General features: G+C 38.0%; 1 protein-coding gene across 2 annotated transcripts in view; it reads right to left on the reverse strand.

Moving 5' to 3' along the window:
- The window catches only part of LOC106057174 (collagen alpha-1(IV) chain-like), a 74,409-nt gene that overhangs the window by 46,539 nt on the left and 2,075 nt on the right, over positions 1-25,795 (reverse strand). For both annotated transcript variants that reach the window (XM_013214266.2, XM_013214265.2), the window contains 10 exons: positions 16,404-16,457; positions 15,665-15,799; positions 15,518-15,562; positions 14,413-14,475; positions 13,542-13,622; positions 12,907-12,984; positions 12,365-12,427; positions 11,979-12,056; positions 985-1,140; positions 461-523 (listed from right to left, as the gene is read on the reverse strand). In XM_013214266.2, the coding sequence (XP_013069720.2) occupies positions 461-523; positions 985-1,140; positions 11,979-12,056; positions 12,365-12,427; positions 12,907-12,984; positions 13,542-13,622; positions 14,413-14,475; positions 15,518-15,562; positions 15,665-15,799; positions 16,404-16,457 (816 nt within the window). The remainder of the gene's footprint in view (positions 1-460; positions 524-984; positions 1,141-11,978; positions 12,057-12,364; positions 12,428-12,906; positions 12,985-13,541; positions 13,623-14,412; positions 14,476-15,517; positions 15,563-15,664; positions 15,800-16,403; positions 16,458-25,795) is intronic.

Raw genomic sequence — 25,795 nt, forward strand, 5'->3', positions numbered from 1 at the left:
GTCATTTGATCAGTAGTTAATTGATTGTATTTGTTGGTCATTATTCATAGTTCACTTGGTTTAAGATAAATAGCTTTGTTTAAAATAAATAGCTTTTTGTCAGTCAATCTACTTTTTTGTATGATTATAAATGATGTCAGTTGTTGTTCCCCTCTGATTGAGTTTGAAGATATTAAGCTCTAATCCTATCAATGTCAACAGTGTGTTACTATGAGCCTGTTGAATGTGTGTGTGAATTGAGAGAACGTTTTGATGCAACCACGAAGCAGTGAGATGTATTTGTGCAACAAATTTTCTAATTTCATCTGAGTGTTTCACTTTTAGTTGGCAATTTTACTTAAAATTAAAATAAGTTGCTGGCTAATGCTAAGAAATAAAACTTTCCTCAGATTTTTTCAATCTATATAGCAGGTTAACACTAACTAAAATGAAAATAATATTTTTTTTTATGGTTTCTTACAGGGCGTCCAGAAGGTCCTGGCATACCAGGTAGTCCAGTTACACCTTTTGGTCCTTGGGGTCCCTAGAAATGAATAAATGTATATATAAATATAATTATTTCTTTAGTGAACATATTTATATATATATATATGGTATACTGATGTATGCAAAGACGACATGAAGGGTGAAAATGCAACGGTGCCTGGTGATTACAGATGCCCAACCTGTGACCACAGATGTGTATCAAGGATTGGCCTCTTTAATCAAACAAGAAGTTGCAAAGGGAAAAGACAATCTCATGAGACATAAAATGCCACAGATATATATATATTTAAAATTTACATATATGTATATATATTTTTTTCATTTATTGTATATATGTGTATATATTTAAAACATTTTGTTGAAATTATCATTCAATTTCTTTGATAAAATTGTCATACAGTTGTAAAAAAAAAAAGGATTTCTTATTATTTTTTAAATCTATGTATGATTAATACCATTTAGAAAATAAAAAAATAAATGAAATGATTATGACCATACCAGATCTCCTGGTAGTCCAGGATCACCTGGATCACCTTCCGGCCCTCGGGGGCCCTGTTCACCAGGTACACCTACTTCACCTTTAGGACTTGTGATATTTAAATCTTTGCCTTCATACCCAGCTACACCAGGATCACCTGGTTCACCCTTGTCACCCTGTTACAAAGAGGCATCGGATAAGTAAGCAGATCAACAGTATGTCTTGTGGTACTAAAGATACGCATGAAGAGAAGTTGTGGCTCAGTGAGAGATGTGAGAGGTTTTTTAAAAGTGAAGTTGTGGCTCAGTGAGAGGTTTTTTTAAAAGTGAAGTTGTGGCTCAGTGAGAGGTTTTTTAAAAGTGAAGTTCTGGCTCAGTGAGAGAAGTGAGAGTTTTTTTTTTAAAGATAAGTTGTGGCTCAGTGAGAGAAGTGAAAGGTTTTTTAAAAGTGAAGTTGTGGCTCAGTGAGAGATGTGAGAGGTTTTTTAAAAGTGAAGTTGTGGCTCAGTGAGAGATGTGAGATGTTTTTTAAAAGTGAAGTAGTGGCTCAGTGAGAGATGTGAGAGGTTTTTTAAAAAGTGAAGTTGTGGCTCAGTGAGAGGTTTTTTAAAAGTGAAGTTGTGGCTCAGTGAGAGGTTTTCTAAAAGTGAAGTTGTGGCTCAGTGAGAGATGTGAGAGGTTTTTTAAAAGTGAAGTAGTGGCTCAGTGAGAGGTTTTTTAAAAGTGAAGTAGTGGCTCAGTGAGAGGTTTTTTAAAAGTGAAGTAGTGGCTCAGTGAGAGATGTGAGAGGTTTTTTAAAAAGTGAAGTTGTGGCTCAGTGAGAGATGTGAGAGGTTTTTTAAAAGTGAAGTTGTGGCTCAGTGAGAGAAGTGAGAGGTTTTTTAAAAGTGAAGTTGTGGCTCAGTGAGAGATGTGAGATGTTTTTTAAAAGTGAAGTAGTGGCTCAGTGAGAGATGTGAGAGGTTTTTTAAAAAGTGAAGTTGTGGCTCAGTGAGAGGTTTTTTAAAAGTGAAGTTGTGGCTCAGTGAGAGATGTGAGAGGTTTTTTAAAAAGTGAAGTTGTGGCTCAGTGAGAGGTTTTTTAAAAGTGAAGTTGTGGCTCAGTGAGAGATGTGAGAGGTTTTTTAAAAGTGAAGTTGTGGCTCAGTGAGAGGTTTTTTAAAAGTGAAGTTGTGGCTCAGTGAGAGATGTGAGAGGTTTTTTTAAAAGTGAAGTTGTGGCTTAGTGAGAGATGTGAGAGGTTTTTTAAAAGTGAAGTAGTGGCTCAGTGAGAGATGTGAGAGGTTTTTTTAAAAGTGAAGTAGTGGCTCAGTGAGAGATGTGAGAGGTTTTTTAAAAGTGAAGTAGTGGCTCAGTGAGAGATGTGAGAGGTTTTTTAAAAGTGAAGTAGTGGCTCAGTGAGAGATGTGAGAGGTTTTTTAAAAGTGAAGTTGTGGCTCAGTGAGAGATGTGAGAGGTTTTTTAAAAGTGAAGTTGAGGCTCAGTGAGAGATTTTTTTAAAAGAAAGTTGTGATAAATATCTGAGAGAGAAAAAAAAAGAGTAAAGTTCCCCTTTCAGATCTTGCAATCTATTGGGCAGATGATGTTAAGGTGATCTGTTTCTTTGGTTGACAAGAAGAGTGTCATGTGGCCAGCACAATGACCAATAATAATGTTAATATGTATGAAGAGAAGTTGTGGCTTAGTCAAAAATTTAAAAGGTTTATATATTTAAAGAAAAAGTGTGACTTAGTTAAAGATGTGAGAGGTTTTCATGAAATGTTTGAAAAGCTATTATTACACAGTAAGTGAAAGACATGAAATTTTCTGTTGAGGCTAAGTCAATAGAAACATCTAAGGAAAGAGGTAGTAGCTCAGTCAATAGAAACATCCAAGGAAAGAGGTAGTAGCTCAGTCAATAGAAACATCCAAGGAAAGAGGTAGTAGTTCAGTCAATAGAAACATCTAAGGAAAGAGGTAGCAGCTCAGTCAATAGAAACATCTAAGAAAAGAGGTAGTAGCTCAGTCAATAGAAACATCTAAGGAAAGAGGTAGTAGCTCAGTCAATAGAAACATCTAAGAAAAGAGGTAGTAGCTCAGTCAATAGAAACATCTAAGGAAAGAGGTAGCAGCTCAGTCAATAGAAACATCTAAGGAAAGAGGTAGTAGCTCAGTCAATAGAAACATCCAAGGAAAGAGGTAGTAGCTCAGTCAATAGAAACATCTAAGGAAAGAGATACTGACTCAGTCAATAGAAACATCTAAGGAAAGAGGTACTGACTCAGTTAATAGAAACATCTAAGGAAAGAGATACTGACTCAGTCAATAGAAACATCTAAGGAAAGAGGTAGTAGTTCAGTCAATAGAAACATCTAAGGAAAGAGGTAGCAGCTCAGTCAATAGAAACATCTAATGTAAGAGGTAGTAGCTCAGTCAATAGAAACATCTAAAGTAAGAGGTAGTAGCTCAGTCAATAGAAACATCTAAGAAAAGAGGTAGTAGCTCAGTCAATAGAAACATCTAAGGAAAGAGGTAGTAGCTCAGTCAATAGAAACATCTAAGAAAAGAGGTAGTAGCTCAGTCAATAGAAACATCTAAGGAAAGAGGTAGCAGCTCAGTCAATAGAAACATCTAAGGAAAGAGGTAGTAGCTCAGTCAATAGAAACATCCAAGGAAAGAGGTAGTAGCTCAGTCAATAGAAACATCTAAGGAAAGAGATACTGACTCAGTCAATAGAAACATCTAAGGAAAGAGGTACTGACTCAGTTAATAGAAACATCTAAGGAAAGAGATACTGACTCAGTCAATAGAAACATCTAAGGAAAGAGGTACTGACTCAGTTAATAGAAACATCTAAGGAAAGAGATACTGACTCAGTCAATAGAAACATCTAAGGAAAGAGGTAGTAGCTCAGTCAATAGAAACATCTAAGGAAAGAGGTAGTAGCTCAGTCAATAGAAACATCTAAGGAAAGAGATACTGACTCAGTCAATAGAAACATCTAAGGAAAGAGATACTGACTCAGTCAATAGAAACATCTAAGGAAAGAGATACTGACTCAGTCAATAGAAACATCTAAGGAAAGAGATACTGACTCAGTCAATAGAAACATCTAAGGAAAGAGATACTGACTCAGTCAATAGAAACATCTAAGGAAAGAGGAAGTAGCTCAGTCAATAGAAACATCTAAGGAAAGAGGTAGTAGCTCAGTCAATAGAAACATCTAAGGAAAGAGGTAGTAGCTCAGTCAATAGAAACATCTAAGGAAAGAGGTAGTAGCTCAGTCAATAGAAACATCTAAGGAAAGAGATACTGACTCAGTCAATAGAAACATCTAAGGAAAGAGGTACTGACTCAGTTAATAGAAACATCTAAGGAAAGAGATACTGACTCAGTCAATAGAAACATCTAAGGAAAGAGGTACTGACTCAGTTAATAGAAACATCTAAGGAAAGAGATACTGACTCAGTCAATAGAAACATCTAAGGAAAGAGGTAGTAGCTCAGTCAATAGAAACATCTAAGGAAAGAGGTAGTAGCTCAGTCAATAGAAACATCTAAGGAAAGAGATACTGACTCAGTCAATAGAAACATCTAAGGAAAGAGATACTGACTCAGTCAATAGAAACATCTAAGGAAAGAGATACTGACTCAGTCAATAGAAACATCTAAGGAAAGAGATACTGACTCAGTCAATAGAAACATCTAAGGAAAGAGATACTGACTCAGTCAATAGAAACATCTAAGGAAAGAGGAAGTAGCTCAGTCAATAGAAACATCTAAGGAAAGATTGATTGATTTGATTTGTTGATTTGAGGCACATCGGCACAATTTAGGCCATGTCGTGCCTGCAGTCCCTTAAGGACTACTCTCTCTCTAAACAGCAAGGGCCAGATTCTATACAGTAATATAATTAAAATTAAGGTCTATTCACAGTTAAAATAGTAAAGGTAGTAAAAATTTAAATATTTGGTAAAAATCTAATGTAAATAGTGTATGTTCACAAATTCAGAAATCACATCTTCGTAGATAGCCCCACTTCCCGAATAAAGCCCAGTACCTTCCCAGGGTCGACATTATTAAATAGTGTTTTTAGATTAGTGGCTCTAAAATGTTTCGCCCTGACATCCTGGTATCTGGGGCAATCAACGAGGATATGTTCCACGGTGAGGCGAGAGTCACAGTACTCGCAAAGTGGGGGCTCCTCTCTCTTCAGTACAAAAGAGTGCGTGATGTAGGTGTGGCCAATCCTAAGTCTGGACATGGTTGTGCTACCACGCCTTGTCAGACCCTTAGATGTGGGCCGCCACCTGACATCCGCCACAATCTGCCTGAGTTTACTGTGAGTCTCAGCCTCCCATCGGTTCTGCCACTCTCGATAGGTGGCAGAGGCAATACTTTGTCTCAGGTCCGAGTAGGGGATTTGGGTTCCTGACACCGCATGATTTAGGGCTCTCTTTGCTTCTCTGTCTGCGGCTTCGTTTCCCTCAATGCCAACATGGGAGGGGACCCAGATGAAGGTGACATCCCTACGGTCGGCTGTTATTAGGTCCAACAGCTTCAGGCTCTTATGTACCAATGGGATGTCAGTCTTCATCCGCCCCAAAGCTTGCAATGCAGATTTGGAGTCGGAGCAGATTATAAATTTCCTCCTTTCTGATGCTTTTACGGCCATAAGTGCAAGCAATATTGCGTGCAATTCGGCCGTAAAGATGGAGCAGCCATCGGGGAGTCTACGGGAGATTGTTTTGTTCCGAAAGGAGCAGGCACACGCGACCTTTCCCTCCATTTTGGATCCGTCTGTGTAGATGGTGCCACAATCTCCGTAGCTCTCCTGCAGTTCCCTAAAGTGGACTTGTAGTATGCTTGGGTCTGTATTTTCTTTTTTGAAATTAAGGAGGGATAAATTTAATTTGGGTTTATTCATTAGCCAAGGAGGATTCTGAGGGGTTTCTATTTTAGAGATTTGGTCAATGGGTGGGGTTAAATTTTGGATGGGTTCTCTCATTCGAAGGCCCAGCGGCTGTATGACGTTAGGCCTTCGATTGTATAATTCTACCTCTGTGGGGTTAAATATGGAGTCAAAAGCAGGGTTCGTGGGGTTGGATTTTAGCTTGACTATATACTGCATTGCAAGCTTTTTCATTCTTATATCCATGGGGAGTTCTCCAGCCTCCACATGGAGACTTGGGATAGGTGATGTACGAAACGCGCCGAGACAGAGACGCAGGGCAGCATTTTGTATTGGTTCCAGTATTTTTAGGTACGACTTCCTTGCTGCTCCATATATTATGGATCCGTAGTCTAGCTTGGATCGAATTAGACTCCGATAGAGCAGCAGCAAGGTATCTCTGTCAGCTCCCCAGTCCGTATGGCTGAGTACTCTTAGTATGTTTAATGACTTTTGGCATTTCTTCTTAAGTTCCTTAATGTGGGGGAGAAAATTAAATTTGGAATCTAAGGTGAGGCCTAAAAATTTTGTAGTTTTCACGACAGGGATCTTCTTTTTGTGTATAAATAGTTCAGGGTCTGGGTGGAGTCCCCTTAGATTACAAAAATGCATACTAACTGTTTTGGAGTCTGAGAATTTGAAACCATTATAGTTTGCCCAACCCTGAATTTTGTTTAAACATAACTGTAATTTCCTTTCTAAGGTGTTCATGTTTTTCCCATAAGTAAGAATGACAAAGTCATCAACATACAAAGAGCACTCTATGCCAGGGGACAGCGCATTTATGATGCTATTTATTTTAATGTTGAACAGGGTGACTGACAGAATGCTGCCCTGGGGTACACCCATTTCCTGGTCATGAGTGTCAGAAGCGGAGTTGCCCACTCGAACCTGAAATTTTCGATCTTTCAGGAATTCCTCCACAAAACGGGGGAGGTGTCCCTTAAGCCCCATAAGCGCCAGGTCACGTAGAATGCCATGTTTCCAGGTTGTGTCATAGGCCTTTTCTATATCGAAGAATACAGCTACTAGATGTTCTCTTCTGAGTAATGCATTTCTAATATAAGCTTCCAGCCTTACCAGGTGGTCAGTTGTTGTCCGCCCCTGCCGGAATCCGCACTGGTAGTTTGAGATCACTTTATTCCTTTCCAGGTACCAGACCAGCCTACTGTTAATCATTCTTTCCATGGTTTTGCAGATGCAGCTTGTTAGTGCTATTGGTCGATAGTTAGCTGGGTCAGAGCCGTCTCTTCCCGGTTTAGGTATCGGTATAACTGTGGCTTTCCTCCAGCTGTTTGGGAAAGCGCCTGTTTGCCACACACAGTTATAGACCCCTAGCAGGACTGCCAATGAGAGTTCGGGAAGGTGCTTGAGGAACTGGTAATGGATTTCGTCTTCTCCAGGCGCTGTGTCATGTGACTTGTCCAGCGATTCCCTCAGTTCCTCAAGCGAGAACGGTTTGTTGTAGTCTTCATTGTTCTCTGACCTGAAATCAATGGGGTGTCTTTCCTCCCTGGTTTTGACTTTTTGGAACTCTGGCGTGTAGTGTGCAGTGGATGATTTTTCTGCTATTGAGGATGCAAGGCAGTCAGCTATTTCTCTGGGGGACGTGACAGTTCGTCCTTGATTTTTCAAATGCCCTATTGCATTTGATTCTTTCCCTTTGATTCGCCTTACTGCCTTCCAAACCGCTCTAGCAGAAGTTTTGGCATCCAGACTGCCGACAAAACTTCTCCAGGAATTCCTTTTGGCTGACCGTATGGTTTGTCTAGCCTTTGCTCTAGCTATCCTGAATAGCTTTAGGTTTTCCTGGGAAGGATTCTTTATAAATGCAGCCAGTCGTTTTTTCCTATCACCAATAGCACTTTTGCAAGCTGTATCAAACCATGGTTTGCTAGGCCGTTTTGGATTTGCAGAGGTTAGGGGTACAACTTTCCTGGCTATACTTAGTAGCTTGCTAGCAAAGGTATCAGCTGGGTTCTGTTCATGGAGGATATTTTCTGTGATATCCTCAGAGCATCTTTTTTGGAATTGTTCCCAATCGGCCTTATTCAGTTTCCACCGCTGAGGTCGTCCCAATGAAGGGAGATTGTTAGTAATGATGATTGGGAAGTGATCACTTCCCCGTAGATCATTGCTAACTGACCATTTAAAATCGTCCAGAAGTCCGGGGACGCATACGGTGAGGTCAATGCATGTGAATGATCCAGTTCCTGGGTGCAAGTAGGTCGGTGATGCATCATTAAGTATGCATAAATCATGTTGGAGGAAGATATCCTCCAGCATACGACCTCTTGTGTCGGTATTGTTGGATCCCCACATGGTGTTATGGGCATTGAAATCCCCAAGGATTAAATAAGGCCGGGGGAGTTGTTTCAATAGGTCCTCCATGTCTGTTCGGTTTAATGGAGCGCCTGGTGGTAGATACAGGCTGCAGCAAGTGATAACCTTGTGAAGGGTTATCCTAGCTGCTACGGCCTGTAGTGTGGTCTGTAGTTCTACCCTCTCATGGGGGATGCTATCCTTCACAAGGATACAGACTCCACCTGATGCTCTCTCTGCATCCTCAACATTCTTGGTGTAAGCACGGTAGCTTCGGAAGCTGATGCAATCTTTTAGAAATGTTTCCTGTAAGCAGACAGCTACAGGAGTCTCAGAGTCCATCAGTAGCTGCATTTCCTCGTAATTGGCCTTGAGGCCTCTACAATTCCACTGTACAATTCTGGAATCCATGGCTTATTCTAGATGACCTACTTGGAGCTATTTGGCCTTGGGAGGCCCCCGGGGGGGGTTTCCCTTTATTCCAGTGACCTTGGTATTTTTATTCTTGGGTTTGGATGGAGAGGAGGACAACCCCCTTTTGGGGGAAGTCTTTCTCTCTGGAGAGGGGAGATCCCTCTGGTTAGAGCGGAGGTTATTTCCTCCTCTCTCACCTCGGGCATCCTCTCCGCTTTGATTTCTCCCCTTAGGGAGTTGGTCAACCTCTAACTCAGTAGAGGTTGGGGTGTCTGGCTGGGTTCTCTGAGGAGAACCTGTGTCAGACATGATGTCTCCGGGTTCTCCCGGAGTATTGGTTTTGACATGCTGCTCAGTCTCCATGCTCTCATCAGCGAGCACAGAGAACCTGTTCTTTAGCATGACAACAGGGCTTTCTTGTTTCTTCAGAGGTGTGTTCTTTGGCGGTGTTTTCTTCTGAGTTGGGGGAGGAGGAGGGGGTGGTGGGGTCAATGTGTCCGTCTGTGTGGCTATGGATCTTCCTTTCTTAGCAACAGCCTGGGCGTAAGTCTTTGTCAAGCCGAATTGGCCCTTGGGTAGGGCCAGTACAGCCGATTTCGCCTGGCTAAAGGTACATCCGTTTCTTGCCTTGTACTCCTGCACGGCAACCTCCTGTTTCCACACAGGGCAGTCCTTGGAGTAGGCTGAGTGGCCAGCTTGACAGTTTGGGCATTTGAACTGGGCTGTGCAGCCCTTGTCCTCATGACCCTCTCCAGCACATCTGGCACACACAGTGTTCCTCTTACAGACTGCCGCGCCGTGTCCATAACCCTGGCACTTGAAGCACCTCATGGGGTTAGGTATGTAGGGCCTCACTGGAACTCGTAGGTATCCTGCCTTCACATACTCTGGCGGTGTCCTAGTTCCGAATGTGAGGATAATAGTGGCGGTTTTGACCTCCTCACCCTCCCTGCGCCTGGTAATGCGCCGGGCATGGGTGACTCCTTCAATGCCCTCCACTATTTCCTTCTCGGAACATTCCAGTAGGTCCCTAGAGCTGATTACACCTCTGCTGGTGTTCAGACTCTTGTGTGGCATGACTTCCACTTGGAGATCACAGAGTCTTCTGCATCTTAAAAGCCCATCAGAGTGTGTCTTGCTGTCTACTTCTACAAGGAGTTCCATTGTTTTGTGTAGCTTAGACACACTCTTGGGCTCTCCCACTACTGACTTGAGTCCCTTATAGATAATAAAAGGGCTCAACTTGGTCAGGCTTTTTCCCTCCTCTGTGCATCTAACCACCAGAAATGATGGCCAGGTGGCACAGCTTTTTGCGACCTCCTCTTTTTTATCGTCAATTCGTCGTTTCTTGCCCAGACATAGGTCTGGGGCAAGTAGTTTTGTGTGTGTTTTTTGGTCCATATATATTTTGGTTAATTCGGCACCTGTGCTCCCCACCCTCCATCGAGTCCAACAAGGGGACGGGCCATTCGGATGTCCAGAATGAGCCCGCCAGGGCTACACAGGTGCTATACTCAGTCAGCTGCTACATCGGACATGTGTCCAATACAGCAGCTCCCTGATTGACCCTCCAGCCACCGCCCTCCAGCATAGGTCGACGACCTATGCTGGTAGCTCGGCATGACCAGCCGGTTGACCCAGAGCGGGCCATCTGGGTCTCAGGTCTAGGGGAACTTGGAGCCAAAGTATTGTGTTGTTGTGGTTTATCCTCAGATAGCCACCACTCAAACACCAGGATCTCTTTATCCCCCCTTACCCGTCGCAGTCCACGGCAAACGGACTGGTCTAGGACGTAGTGAGAATTTAAAGTTAAGGAGACAGTGTGATGATCAATGAAGGCAGACTTAGGAAAAGAGGAGGCAGACACAATGATAGAAAAGAAGTAGGGCACTTTTGAGCTCCAAAAGTGCTAAGGAAAGAGGAGCGCAGTTTAACGTCATGTCTCGGGACGGTCTAAGGAAAGAGGTAGTAGCTCAGTCAATAGAAACATCTAAGGAAAGAGGTAGTAGCTCAGTCAATAGAAACATCTAAGGAAAGAGGTAGTAGCTCAGTCAATAGAAACATCTAAGGAAAGAGGTAGTAGCTCAGTCAATAGAAACATCTAAGGAAAGAGGTACTAGCTCAGTAGAAACAGCTCAGCCAAGTAGTGATCTATGAAGTCTCATCAAAGAAAAGTCAAGGAAAAGATCTACAAAAGCTCAAGGGAGATGTGTAAGAAGAAAGATTTTCTCTCAGACTAGGGAGTGATATAGAGAAATGTACAGCCCTGGTTGAGTCAGATTCTGTCAAGTTGTTATATGCCAGAAGTGCTAATGGATATAAGCACTCCAATACCTATAAAATACTTCCAATAGTATGTGTCTCAAATAGCCTGTGACAACCAGTTCAATTCATCTTCATGTGTTGGTTAGATATTGGGTTTGGCTGGACTGTAATCATTGACAGGAGAAGGGGCAAAGGCAAGGAACTGGCAACTTAACCTGAGATGAACTCCAATTGGTAACAAGACTGAAAGGATTAGTCCTCTCGTAGAGCCTTGGCGAGAAACTCTGCTGTTAGGCGTAGTGCCTTTAATGCGCCTTAGCTAGTATGCTTCAGGCAGGAGGGGCTTTTTTGCCTTGGCTGGCTTCCCACCTACGAGAACAAAAACTCTGAATCAAATCTCTGCTGCCTTGCAGCTATACCCAAACACGGGAAAGGCTTCCGGAATCAAGCTTGAAGAAAAAAACAGGAGCAGATGAAACTTGCATCACACCATGCTATATCCTGGTAGGACCTGTGAAACTGCTGATCTCAAACTGTATTAGATAATACCATTCCTTTGGGACACATAAACTGTGAGGAGAGGGAAGAACTGCTATGTGCAACAATGTTCTGATACCCAGGCTTTTCATCTCATATCTATGAGATACACTGTAGTCATTCCACAACTGAGGTTTGGTCAAAGAAATTTTCTAAAAACATTTTATATAGAAAGTTTGTGTTTCATTTAAAGGAATGATGTCAAGTGAAAGAGCTTGTGGCTCAGTCAAGAAAATAAGAGATATAAGGGATAAGGATATGTCTCAGTAAAATGAATGATGACACATATAAAGACACAAATATAAATATTTAGAAATAAGACACATATAAAAACACAAATAAAGAGAATTTAGAAATAAGACACCAAAGAATTCAGAAATCCTTCAAGACAGTTCAAGACTAAATGAAGCTAGTCAATACTTTCATGAAACTAAAATCAAGAGTTAGAAAAAAATAAAAAATATTAAGACAAAAAAAACTGTTTTGCCAAGCAAAGTTAAAAAATTAGTGACAGTGTAAAGATAAATAGACAAAATTAGAAGCACTTACTGGCTGGCCTCCCTTTGGCTCAGGTGAAAAGCCAATATCTCCTTTATCACCTTTGAATCCATCATTACCTGGTATACCCTGAAATGACAAAATATAAACTGCAATAAACATCATCCCATATTTAGGTTCAAAGGTAAAAAAAAAATAGTTCTGTCTGAATAGTAAATTGAGATCCAATGTGAAATTAAACCTGAAATAATGTCAAAAACTACTCTAGAATCATATAATATATATAATTTTCCTGCAGCATCTATATTAAAAGAACCACATATCTATGCATTTACTGGATAATACCATTGTTTACTATATATATGCATTTACTGGATAATACCATTGTTTACTATATATATGCATTTACTGGATAATACCATTGTTTACTAACTTACATCAAGACCTGGATCACCACGAGGACCATAAGGACCACTGTCACCTTTCAAGCCTCTTAGACCCTGTAGGCAAAGAATGACATTGTATAAATGTAACCTAAAACTGTGCAGATGAAAGGTATTGGTAAAAAAAAACAACAGTCAAAATATTTAAGAATAACTTGATATTTTTATTTGAAAAGAAAGTTTGAACAAAGTGACTATAAATTAACAATTTTATTAGCTGCTATCAGCCAAAACATCGAACATATTGTTTTTCTGTTTGTATGCCTGAGGATAGGAGATTTATCATACTTAAGGGCCTAAAGTATAAGATTTCAACCAAGTGTCTCCATTGAACCCCATTCAGAGCCATCCTTACCATCTTGTTCCAGGCATAACTAAACATCTTGGTATCTGCCTAACATTGCAAAGGTGGTTCTAGGATATCTGCCCCCCCCCCCCTTCCCGTTTTTTTTTTAGTGCTTGCTTAGTGTTGGAGATGCTAATTTTGTGTGTGTTTGATGTAACAGTTGTAGAATGACACATAAACTTTTACTTACAGTCAGACCACGACGCCCTGGGACACCTGGTTCACCTTTCATGGCTGTTACAAAGCCTAAAAATTCTCCAGGGTCACCCTTGAAATGAGATTTTAAAAAAAGCAGTGAATTAAACAATGTGACATGTATCTTTAAAATAAGCAGTAAGTCGAACAATGTCAGAAAGATCTTACATAAGTCAGTTAATCAATGTCAAATAGTAAATAAAACAATGTAGAATAGATGTTTGACATATTTTTGGATAGTTTATTAGCTTTCAGCCTAAAAATGGCATGTTAATCATAATGATGCATATTAGCAAAAAATAAATATTGATCATCACAATAAGCAAAGCAATAAAATTATTTTCTTTAAAATATATTTTATTAAGTTAGGCAGGTTTTATTTTGAAAAGTTAAAAAATTAAGATTTTGTGTGTCCTACCGATATCAATATGTTTATTTAACTGTCCATGTTAATTAAAGACAATTATATTTTTTCTTGTGGGTGATTTCCAGCACAAAATAGTTCTTGGATAGACATAGTTATAATAAAATGAATGTATTAGACCTGAATTATGAAATGAGAAATATATTTTTATGCTTGCTAAAAGTCAACACTTTCAAAACAAACACTATACTGAAGTCACTACCAACCTTCATGCCATTAAAGCCTTGTACACCGGGCTCTCCTCTAGGACCAGCAGGCCCAAACGGACCTGGTAGACCTCTTATACCCTTAGAAAAACAAGAAAAATTCAAGTTATATACAAATATTATTGTCAATCAGAAAAAATCATAATATACTTAATTCACTTCTGTTAGTATAGCCACAACTGTTTATGTTGCATGACTATTCCTGTAATCTATTTTTGTTAACATGACTATTCCTTTAACAATAACATATATCCAAGTCTATATATTATCATAGCTACACATGTTTATGAAAACAAATATAGCTACACCTGTTAATTCTGGTACTGCTATTTGTGTTTATGTTGACATGTGTACCTAAATCAACTATTATAACCCATTACTGGATGGGCAAATACTCAGTTAATTCCAGATGATTCAGTCTAAATCTTTGACTCACAGCACCCTGAAAGTGGAAAGGATAAAACTGGGTCTAATTTTCTGTATTTATGTTCCCTACCCATTAAACCTTGCTTCAGCAGGTTAGGAAATCCCTTGCTTTTGACCTGTAAGGGAACATTTTTACATCCAATAGCAGGGATTTTATACATGGTCTTTTAAAGAAGATTTCAACCTTTCCAGCAAGCACTCCAATGAATTGTGATGTTGATGCTTCATGGACATTTGTGTGGTAGAGGTATCAGTAAAGATATTTCATTGCTGTCTTTAAAACACTTTACTTGAATTCAATAGAAGAGCACAGCCTCCATCAGGAGAAGGCTTTGAAACCTTTATATCTTACATACTATTTATAACAAACAAATTAATTCAATTATTATAATTTACTGTTAAGCTAAATGTATATTTTAAAACTTAAAGTGCTTTCTGAAATTACCTTAGTACCATTGCATCCTGGGAAGCCATCAGGACCCATAGGTCCCTCCAAACCATCTTGACCCTAGAGAGTTAAAAACAAATGCAGACATGTAAAAAAAAAGTAAATGTAAACTAGAAAAGACATAATAGTAACATGCTGAATTCAACACAAATAAAATAACACTAATAAAAAAATACTTTAAATAAACAAAGCTTATATTAAGTGTACTTGTATCAATTAGTTTTGGATCAGTCATGTCATTAAATTTGTAAAAGATCTAGACTAACAAAAAAAAAAAGAATTTATAAAAATTTTTTAAAAAGGTGGAATGACCTGAATTTGATTTCATGGCTCAAGCCTTCTCAGGCTTCTCAAGCCAACACGGTAACCACTCTGTTAGTGGAGGGCTTATGAACATGGAAGATTGTATAGTTATCTATTGTTTCTATAGTCTCATCCTATTTTTCAGGTTTGTGTTCACTGAGAAGACATATAAAGGGGACTAAATTCAGCTTATACCATCACTTCAGTCAATTACAAATGCTTTCCCTTGTTTGAGATACCAAACAAAATAATTAATTACCAATAGTTAATTAACTAATTGGCTAATTTTTTTAATTGATTCTTTTGTTGTCAGGTAAAGAAATAATTGGGCAAAATTTTAGCTTGATCCAAGATTGGGTGTGGGAGAAATAGTGTGTTCAAACTTTTTACCAGTCAGACAGACAGAGTGCTTTATAAAAAAAGGGAGTAGAAAAACATAAGAAACACCTTCAGAGTGTATAAGTTGGAAAGTGAAAAAAATTGAACAGATACACTGAAGTAAAGAGCTAGGATGGTTTGCTTAAGACATGAAAAAAAAAATTAATAAAAGTTAACCAATGCTCAGTAATGTGCTAACAATTTTTTTATGAGAACAAGATAACATACTGTTTTGTTGATTCTATACATTTAAATTTATGTTTTATGGATTTTTTTTTTATTTTAACATTACAAGAAATAGGCACGGTAGTTTTCTTCTATTTATAATTGAAAACAGGTAACTAGTTATTTAGAAATTGTAATATTTCTTTTTATTAAAAAAGTAACAATAGGTCTATTAAAACTATAGTCTTAAGCTTACATCATTTCCTGGATTGCCTTGAGATCCTTCCAAACCATTTGGACCCTGTCAACCAAAAAAAAAATTATGAATTATGATTATAAAAAATATAGCATTGATTACCAACAATTTTTAGAGTATACACAAATTTAAATGTGTTTAACTTACCCTAAATCCTTTAGGCCCTTCAGCACCAGGTTCACCAGCATTTCCTTTCCTGCCGGGTGGACCTGGTGGTCCCTCTGGTCCTGGATGACCAGGAAAACCTTCTGATCCTCTTAGACCAGGCAAGCCTTTCTCTCCCTATAAAAAATAAATATTAATTTAATCTACACTGAAATTTTAGATCTAGATCTATTTGCTTTTTATAAAAATCTTGTGGTACAACTATAACTTTCTATTAATCCACTGTATTCCACATACTGAAAGTCTTAGCAACATAGATTTAAATTTAGCATGATTCTAATTATTATTAAAAAAGAACTCAGACTAAATCACTTATATTTAAATTTAATATTTGAACTGGGCCTTCTTGCAGTACATTATAATAAACATTCTAACTATGACACTAGTTACTACAGTTACTTTTGTCATCTCATTTTATCATTCATTGTACTGTTAAATTTAGTATATCTAGATTAGAGTTAGAATAGTTTATATATCTAAGTTTAAATTCTTGAATATTGAGTACAGAAAAAAGGAGGGGACACTATTAAAATAAAACAATCTAATCAAATAAGATATAAATAGAGTATCAATTCTTTACTTTATGCATGCAAATCTTCTTAAATTTAAATATATCTAAATGATCCATCAGGTATACCTGTATGAAAACATTAAAAAAACAATAATAATTTTTTTAAAAGATTAAAAATACATTTCTAATTCAGATAACTAATTAACTTACTGGTAATCCTTTGATGCCTGGACAAATACATGGAGGTGAACATCCTGCACATTGCTATATTCAGTGTGTGGAACAAAAAAACAGTGCACTGGTTATTTTAATAGGGATAGGCCTACATATATTTGATCTACATCTATGTTATGCCTATTTAAATTTTAATAATATTAAGCAATGATTAATTTGCTTGAGCATAAGCCAAAAATAATTTTATATAGATACATACTAAATGGTTGTTTACTTAACTAAACCTAGAAAACTATAAATGCTTAAGTGTTGCAATGAACAACAAAATAAGTGCACTGACAAATGCCAATATCTTTACATTTTTCTAGAGTGCAATAGATGGATTCTTCTATCACTCTTTCTTTGCAACTTTCTCACTACTCATACTGTAAGCCCTCTTATTTTTTTTCTGTTTTAGTGAATATTAAATTAGGGTGGGAATTACTGAGAGTTAACTGTCTCATTCTAAAAGGGGGTTTCCACAAACTTAAAAGTATAGATTTACAATAAATATACAATAAAAAATATGCATATTAAAAATATATATTTAACAAAAAATGGGGGGAAATGAGACTACATTTAGAAGTAGGCCTACTCTTATTTCTTTTTTCAATGTTTGTAAAATGTTTTACATGTTTCTAAGGTTATTTCAGAGTTAAAGATAATCTACTCCCTAGTCCAATTCTCCCACAGGATGACAAGGGATGGCAGCAGGCAGAGTATGAACCCTAGACCATCGAGATGACAAAACAACAGTCCAGCACACATACCACATGACGAGGCAGCCATCTAATAATATGACATGTTTTTATATACATAGATCTAGGTAGCTTACTAGAGTCAAGAGCTACAAAAAAGATGTCAAGATATATCTTTGAACCAACTTATCACAGAGGACTTTGTCTATATCAAGAAATCTAGATCCCCTAAATATGCATTGTATAGATATAGATTTACTGATTAACACAAATGGGTGTAGCCAGGATTTTGTTATTGGGGGGGGGGGGGGGCACACATAATTAATCTTCATTACATTTTGACCCTTCATTTTTTGGGGCATTTTTGTACCCTTTAGTTATTGGAACATATAGCCCTTGCCAGCTAGGGGGTCTTGGGGAGTGCTGTAAGCTTCCTCAGTGGGGTCCAGGTTGAAGACAGGTGCTAAGCTTTATTTCTGGTATTTAAATTAAAAAAAAAGGAATATTCTGAGGTATCTACACTTCTATTAAAAATTGTAGGTCAAAAAAGAAATCTGCTATTCACTGCACTTTATTAAAGGAACCTAGCGACTGGTATTTTATTGGAGGGATGTAACCACAAACCCCTTTTGGCTACTCTCATGAAATTTAATAATTGTAGCTTTGCTTTTCCTTTTGTTAGAAGGTGGGGAGGGTTAACATCAAAGCCACTCTTTGCTATGCTCATGGATTTGGCGATTGTAGTTTGCTATAGATTTATCAAAAAAGGGAGTTTTATCATCAAAACCCTCTGGAGGGGGGTTTTAAACCTCTATAGGGTAATTTTTAACTCAAAACCCCCCTAGTTTACATTTTTGGAGTTTGGTTTCCTTTAGTTTTATATTGAAGAGGATGTTTTTAACCTCTAAACTCAAAACCCCTCTTGGCTATGCTAATAGAATTTGATGATTGTTGTTTGCTTTTGTTTTATATTGAATAGGGGTTTAACGTAAAAAAAACTCTGAAGGGAGATCTAGAGTCTATTAAGTTATTAAGTATTAAGTAGCATAAGTATAGATCTATCATCTAGATCTAGATGATATGTTACTGTAAATCTATGTCAAGATCTAAATAATTATTAATATTTATTATAACCTATAGTTCTAATAATTACTTAGTTATAAATATAAGATAGATCTAGATCCAAGTTATGAAATGAAGTTTCAAGATTTAGATTGCAATGCCATGGGCCTGGCTATGCTGGGTGGTATAATATAATTATAATACGTCATGACATGACATGATCATAATTCATATACTACTATAGACTATAGTAAAGTCTACTAAAGTGTATAGTACTTTTTTATTAGTACTGTATTAATTATTATGTACTATAATAGTTACAATAGTACTATCCATACTCCATAGTCATGTGGTATGGCAGTCTTGAGTCTTGATAATAAATATATATTATATTGTACATTATGTAGATATAATTTTGACCTAAATCTAGATATAAATCCACATCTTCTTTTTTGAAGTATCGTCTGTATTAGATAATAATAGATCTATATAAGTATATATAAGATAAGATAAATGTGGGATACTCTATCATAGACTAGATCCAGATCTTGATTTCGACCTATGAGATTAGATCTAAATTAAACTCCAGCTGAAGAGAAGTGCGTAATATATAGTCTATGGTACAGTAGTAGTCCTACATCAACACACTAGAAGACATTCGCATTATTACTATTTCATTTTAAGTCTCGAGAGACAAATGTTTTTCCTTTGCAACTTCTTGTGTGGCTAAAGAGGCCAATCCTTGATACACAGCTGTGTTTACATGTTGATCATCTGTAATGACCAGGGGCTGTTGCACTTCCACCCTTCTCTCTACTACTGTTGTGTATGGCATCTGCAATCCGAGACCCTTCCCTTTATGTTCGCTCTCCATGTGGATCTACCACTTTTTCCCCCAGCTGTTAGTGATTTATCTTATATTATATATTACATACCAGCGGTTCTACTGGCTTCTGTTAGATCACAATACAAAATGTCTTGTGGAAGTCAACCTTGTGGCATTCTATGAACGTGACCAATCCCGCTAAGGCGTCTGCTGCTAATAACAGAGCGGATGTCATGGCACCCTGCTCTTCGCAGTACCGTAGTTCCTCATTGGTTGCTTATCTTGCCACCTTATTTTAAAGATCCGCATTAGGCATCGGAGATGGAAGATATTTTAGCTTTTTTTCCTGCCATGAGTAGGTTGACCATGTTTCACTTACGTATAGTAGAGTGCTCATCACACAGGTCCGGTAGACTGCGGCTTTGGTATTGTTAGTCAGCAATATATTGTCCCACACTCTTTTCTGCAGCCGTGACTTGGTGCCCATTGCCTTGTCTATCCTTGGCTATCCTGTTGTTGATTCTTTATCCAGTAGAACATCGTTGGATATGACGGAGCCCAGAAAATCTTTAATCCACTGATACAACACACACGTGGAAATCAGAAACAAGATAACAATAGCAATAAGGTCCCAAGATGACCCGCTGATCACTGTCAAAATACGCAAACTTAAACTTTATCACAAGGTCCTCAGGGCTCGTAAAGACTTTCTTCAGGGAACAGTACCAGATAAAAAAAAAGAAGAGGCAGACAGAGAGCGATGGCAAGACAACTTAAAAGAACGGACTGGCCTGTCGTTGAAAGAAGTTCTATTCAAGGCAAAAGACATAGAGAAATGGAGAAAGAGGCTTGACAGATAATCTGTGGTGCCACAACGGTTCAACAGACTAAGGGATGGGTGAAGGTGAAATCGAGAGAAAGAGAAGAGGGACGGACGTTTCCCTCACTCTTTCATTCCGAATTTAAATAAAACAAAATCCACTTTCATATCTACTAAAATATACACTTAAGTTTATCTTAATTTATCTAACATCGGACAGATAAGTTAATATAAGCCTATTTTGTGTCAATTGTTTTTTTCTTTTTTGTTTTGTTGCTGATGAAGGTCTCGTGGCCTAAACATCCTTTGTTTTACTTGGTCCGGCAGGGTTACATATATGCATGTTGATTGCAAGTTTATCTAACTATTCATCTATTTGAGCCCACCTAACCATTTAGAGGTCTTCACTTAAGTCTACATTTCATTCACTCACTCAGTAAACTGAGCTATCTACCAACGCTCGATGAACAGGTTAAGTAGCCTAGCTACACATCTATCTACCAATTATTCTTTAGCGGTTAAAAAAAAGAAATACATCCGGTTACCTTAACAAAACTAAATAAGAAAATAAAAAAATACTCTAAAAAAAACCCCTTATATTAAGTGTACTTGTATCAATTAGATAGATCAGTCATGTAATTAAATTTGTGTAAGCTATAAGTATAAGTTAAACATATAGATAGATTGATAGTTGGACAGACAGACAGACAGACAGACAGACAGATAGATAGATAGATAGATAGATAGATAGATAGATAGATAGATAGATAGATAGATAGATAGATAGATAGATAGATAGATAGATAGATAGGTTGAACCATGCAGTTAATTCTAAAAGAAACTTGCTATTCTAGATTGTCTTTTAACTTTATTTTTAGATCAGTTGTCATCAGATTGTGAAGGTGTTTCAGTGATGTAAGTGGCTGGGACACACACACACACACTCACACACCATCCGAGCCAAGAAAAATACAATTTAAAAAAAAAGCAACGAGAAACAGCTCAATCCCATTCTAAAAATAGAATGCATTTTAGGTGTGCCCCCGTAGTCATCAGACATGTTTCGTAATAAGGGTTTGTCACCAATTGTAGGTATAAAAATATATAACTACTTAAAGGTCAGAAAGACCTGCACCACATGTCCATAGCGCTGTAAGGGATGGGCGCGGGGGAGCTAGCACTGTGACATAAGCAGGGTATGCGCTCTGTTGGTTAACAAAGGTTAGCTTATCTTATAAATTACAGACGTTCCTTTAAAACAGAAGATAATTACGTCCCACGCGAACCCATGTAATAATCTAGTCGTGTATGTTAATTAGAAACTGATATGTTATTGGTTTTTCTTGCTGATGCAGGCAACCCGCCCCATACTATACTGGCACTAGTCAAGAAGGAGCACTTGTTCGCTTTTGTCCTAGCACACGAATAAGAAATGTGCCTTTAATCTCCAATCTGTACAAAATGAAGTGGAAACATTACTAGGCTGTCGCCGGTGATGAAGCACGAGTCTCGGTTCTGCAGTACTATAGGTTATATGGACTTCACTGGATTAAAATATTTTTTTTTCCTCACACTTGCTTGTCCTTATATAAAACTAAAACGGGTTTCATTTTGATTGGTATCTGTTGTAGTAACAAGCAATAGAAAAAGGAATGATTTTTTTAAAAAAGCTTATCTAAGGGAAGGAACCGAAGCCCCCGAAGCCAAAATAGTTTTCTTGCATTTTTCACTGCAGAAACGCATTCTCCTGACATCTACAGCTCATTATTCATCCTATTAAAAAAGGACATTTTGAATAATCTTTTACTTGAAAAATATTCTAATATGAATTTACAGGCCCTTACTACATCGCTTATACAACCGAAAAGATAAGATACCCAACATATTTAGATTAAGACTTTGAGGATCGCCGCTGAAAAAAAATTTATTCGAAAAATAATATTTAAAAAAAAAAAGCTCATTTGTAAGTGATCTATTTTGTTCAATAGGCATGTTTGTAACTTTGTTTTGTTACAGAACTATAATTCAAAGCTCAAAAAAAAAAAAAACATTTCGGAAGTGGAAGGAGAAATTAAGTGAACCAGTTAGATTCTACTCTAAATTTTTTGCATTTTTAGGATTTAAGTATTAATTGTGAGTTATTGTCCCAAATTTTTTTATACAACAGAAAATTATCAGCATGAGTAAAGGTTGGAAAAAGGTGACTAGGAAAATAATATTTGGGTTCAGAACTCATCTCAAATGTTACTCTTATAATGAAAAATTTCGTATGAATTCTAAATTTTCGAAAAAAAAAGTCTTACTTAAAATTACTGAGATAAATTCGTATGAAATGCCTTTTCTGTTTTAAAACGTCATGTTTTCATCTGGAAAGGGGAGAGGGCGGTAGAGTGAAAACGTAAATCCTCGCTCCTTTTTTATGATTTCTGCTAAAGATTGCATTTGGCACTAAAGAATAAGGGGTGGGGTGACTCGATAAAAGAATTCAATTTATAGCAAATATAAATTATATAAGTGACATTTTTTTTAAATTTTGTAATTTCTTAACTAAAATACAAAAAGTAAAAAGTATTGGTTTGTCCGATGGGCGGAAGGCGATTGCATGTATCCCCCCCCACCTGGTACAACCCTTTTTCTTTTTATATTTACTAATGATAAAATTTGAGATCAGTGTGTGTGTGTGACATATAGTAAAATGGATAAAAAATCAATATGTAGCTTATATTACATAGATATTCAACTAATTTTGTTCAAAAGCTATGATTTCTAAATAAAAATAGGACCGCCCCCCCCACTCAAAGGGTTTATGTTGGAAGGGCAGTAGATGTATTCGCCGCCCCCCCCCTTCCCACCGTCTAACAGGGGAACGACATAATATAAAGATCGGTTAAAATATCAATAACAAGTTTTAATTATATAGATATTTAATTGATTCCGTTAACAAGCTGTGATTTCTACAAATAAATCGGACCGCCCCCCCTCGAAAGTTTATTGATGCCATCGCCACCTCCCCACCCCACCAAATCGGCCTACATACTAGACAGCGGGGGGGGGGGGAAATAATCTAAAAATAGGTTGAAATATAAATAATTAGTATATATTATTAACATAACTAATAAATTCCTATACAAATTGTGTGATTTCTTTACTAAAATTCATTCGTCCACCGGGGGGAGGGTTGCGATCGCCCCTACCGCCCCCCCCCTCTGGATCCGCCATCGGTGAGATATACATTGGTGCTCACTTTCCAACACAACGTTGATTAGTATCGAAAGTTTTTTATTTTTCCCCTATGTGTTGCACTTTCTATCCTTTTTCCTTTGGGGGAACACGAGAAAAATGAAACATTTCTACTCCGACCTTATATCTCCCCTCCCCCTAAAAAATTCCTGGTTAAGCCGCTAAAGCGAATGTATACTTCTACTCAAGAGTTTAATCCTAATGATATGCCTACAGGTCCAGACTTAGAAGACGTAACACTACTAGTACAACGTGTTAGGGTTAGCCACCATTACAAAGCCATGGATGCTACGCCACTGCTAAAAGAGAGCCAGAGCGTCTCCAAAAAAATCCTGTCCGGGGCCTTTACTTACTAAAATCCTGCACTGATGAAATGACAAGGAGGTTTGGGTCCTCAGCAATCAAGCTATACCACTTTTAAAAAGGCAACTGTTATTCGCGTATTGTGCCGTTGAACCTTTTGATGATTAATTTGAGAGTAAGTACCGTGATTACAAAAGTCGAAAAAAAAGTTTTCCACATTGAAGGGAATTAATACAATATATACACATTATTAAAAAATTGTTTGAGTTATCACCCTTTAATGATGCCATCTTTATTTTTTCCTTTAATTTTTATGTTCTTTACATAACAAAATATATACACACACATATATATGCCACATATGCCACAAGACTTCCAACATGTGAAAACTTACTTTACTAGCCATGGTATACTGTCTATTTTCAGAATTAAATCTAACTCACAGATCTACACCCATGTATATTTTACTTTAAAAAAAAAACTAATACACAGACCTATATATGTCTGCGAGCGAATGCACATTCAACCCATTTGTTTATTTATATTTGTGTTTAAAGAGCTTTAGTAAAGGGAGCTAATTACAATAAGTATTATAATTAATATAATTAATAATGACAATGTCTATGTCCACTGATAAATTTAATGCAGGCAGTACCGCCCCATGGTAGGTAGCTAGCACGAATTATCTTAGGAATGTGGAAAGCCTTAAAGATGTCTGCGAACCATCTCATCGCCTGATATCACGAGTGGGTTCTTATTGTAGTTTAAGTTGGCTTCTATAGTCGTTCAGCCAAAACTGAAGTAATACTTCTTTCTTTATTTTTTAGCACCCAGTAAATCTGGTGTAGGCCTATAACCAGCCATTGAAGACACTATCAAAATCTATTTGTTATCCCCCCATTTTTGGTTTACCAAAAAAAAAAAAAAAAAAACACGAAATATCTGTATGTATGTGTGTGTTTGTAAGTACAAAGAAACAAGAATGAAATGTATACTGCCCATGGAGGTCCCTGGCCTGCTTTAGCACACCTCCTCATTCTGATCTATCCTGTGCTTGACGTCTCCATGGAGGTCCCTGGCCTGCTTTAGCACACCTCCTCATTCTGATCTATCCTGTGCTTTACGTCTCCATGGAGGTCCCTGGCCTGCTTTAGCACACCTCCTCATACTGATCTATCCTGTGCTTTACGTCTCCATGGAGGTCCCTTGCCTGCTTTAGCACACCTCCTCATTCTGATCTATCCTGTGCTTTACGTCTCCATGGAGGTCCCTTGCCTGCTTTAGCACACCTCCTCATTCTGATCTATCCTGTGCTTTACGTCTCCATGGAGGTCCCTGGCCTGCTTTAGCACACCTCCTCATTCTGATCTATCCTGTGCTTTACGTCTCCATGGAGGTCCCTGGCCTGCTTTAGCACACCTCCTCATTCTGATCTATCCTGTGCTTTACGTCTCCATGGAGGTCCCTGGCCTGCTTTAGCACACCTCCTCATTCTGATCTATCCTGTGCTTTACGTCTCTATGGAGGTCCCTGGCCTGCTTTAGCACATCTCTCCATTCTGATCTATCTTGTGCTTTACGTCTCCATGGAGGTCCCTGGCCTGCTTTAGCACACCTCCTCATTCTGATCTATCCTGTGCTTTACGTCTCTATGCCCGGGCATTTAGCTGTTGTAGATATGCCTCATCAATCCACCGTGCTCGTGGTCTGCCTTTGGGGCGCCTGCCTTTTTTTTTTTTGCTGGCGAACAATCTTTGCTCCTCTGGTATTGTTTCGAGGTGACAGGTCCCAATGTAATCTGTTTCTTTTAATTTCCATTTCCAGGCAAATGTAGTTTTGCGTTTTGATCAGTCCGTTTTGTCATAGGTGTTTTAGCGTTGGTAACAATATTTTTATATGACTGGGTTGTTAGCCCTGCGCATAACAATCTGGGGGGCTGCCCCTTTCAGCTCTCTGGAAATCTGCCTATATATTCAGGTAAGGTGCCTTAGCCTTTGTGGATCCCTCCACTTCCTGCAAGGCAGAAGTGCCAGAAGGTTTGATTTTGATCCACCCCTGGTATTTTATTTCCCTGGTACCCACCATATCTGGAAGGGCATTTCCCCTATCCGCCACCTGGGAAGGCGCTCGATCGATTGGGAAATTAGAAAAAAAACAACAACTCCACACGAGGTAGTGTCAATACAGAAAACAAACATGTTCATGTATCTTTTAAAAAGTAGAGCTTATCAACACGTCCTTTAGTTTTGCACACCGGATACACCAAAGGGTTATCTATTTATAGTTGTTTTGCCATGTGTAGATGTATAATGAGAATCTTGTTATAGTCATATAGACGTTATCATTATTTCCCATTAACTCTTCCAGGGCTTATTTATACTTTTAATTGTTCTGATCAATATACACTTTCTGTTGCAGAAAGACTTCCATTGACGATGCTA

This window comes from Biomphalaria glabrata, chromosome 15 (genome assembly GCF_947242115.1).
Source record: "Biomphalaria glabrata chromosome 15, xgBioGlab47.1, whole genome shotgun sequence".
Classification (NCBI taxonomy): Eukaryota; Metazoa; Mollusca; class Gastropoda; family Planorbidae; genus Biomphalaria; species Biomphalaria glabrata.